This window comes from Ciconia boyciana, chromosome 26 (genome assembly GCF_034638445.1).
Source record: "Ciconia boyciana chromosome 26, ASM3463844v1, whole genome shotgun sequence".
NCBI lineage: Eukaryota > Metazoa > Chordata > Aves > Ciconiiformes > Ciconiidae > Ciconia > Ciconia boyciana.
In genome coordinates, this window is record NC_132959.1 from 1,628,842 (window position 1) to 1,629,821 (window position 980).

The 980-nt window shown below is 46.0% G+C and overlaps 1 protein-coding gene across 1 annotated transcript; it reads left to right on the top strand.

Moving 5' to 3' along the window:
* Positions 1-290: 290 nt before the first annotated feature.
* On the top strand, positions 291-647 carry LOC140644318 (feather keratin B-4-like). Its single transcript, XM_072847029.1, has one exon. The coding sequence runs from the start codon at positions 291-293 to the stop codon at positions 645-647; it is 357 nt and encodes a 118-aa protein (XP_072703130.1).
* Positions 648-980: the final 333 nt, after the last annotated feature.

The following is a 980-nucleotide window of genomic DNA, read 5'->3' on the forward strand; positions in this document are numbered from 1 at the left end:
CAAATACACAATTTCTTTGATTGTTAATGATGTTTTTATGTATCAAATCAGCTCCATAATTAGGAGTCAAAAGAAATGGAGATTGTTCCGAGGGAGAGGAGGAGGGTGTGAGAAGATGAGAAAAGGGACATGGCTGCTGAGAGAACTGAAACCTTCACCCTCCTTCTGGTCTTCTTGCTATCTGTTATTCTTTCTTTTCCAAGCCCAATCTCCATTACATTGGTGTCTGAGCTTTCAGCCTTGTGTTGCCTCGGCGTTGTGTGTTTCAGATTTATCTCCATTCCCAGAAGATGTCTTCCTACAGACAGATGATCAGCTCCCGCTGCCTTGCGCCCTGCGAAGTGACCTGCCCGCAGCCAATTGCAAATGCCTGGAGCCAGCCCTGTATTACATCCTGTGGTGATTCGAGAGCTGTGATCTACCCACCACCTGTGGTCATGACCTTCCCAGGACCCATTCTCAGCTCCTGCCCTCAGGAGAGCATAGTGGGCAGCTCAGCACCATCCAGCATTGGGAGCTTCTTTGGATCCATGAGCTCTCTGGGTCCCAGTGGCTTCTATAGCTCTAGGAGCTTGTACAATTATGGGAGGTCATATTCTTCCTATGGATCCAGTGGTTATGGTTTTGTGAGCTGCAGACCATGTTAAATGTGCAATGAATAAGGGGCAAGGAGCAATCACCCAACACTGAGGACGACGTGCCTCCACAACCCTGTTACTGGCACTGCTTTCCTGGACCATGAACTGTGCATCTCTGAAAATCACACTTACATGTAATTCTCGAGCTAATGATTTAATTTAGTTTTCTGACTATTCTTTCCAGTGGCTCCTGATAATAATGGCCTCATATTAGTTATATCAATGATCTTTGGCTGCTTGGAAGTGGGATGAGATTGTGTAAGTCTTCCCATGCCATGAAAAGGAAAGAGTAATGTATGTGGAATGCATAGCCCTGGAGCAATTCTTTCCTTGCAGCCTTTA

What these genes read in the sequence shown, in the direction of transcription:
- LOC140644318 (XM_072847029.1), top strand. Translation starts at nt 291, where the DNA reads ATGTCTTCCTACAGACAGATGATCAGCTCCCGCTGCCTTGCGCCCTGC.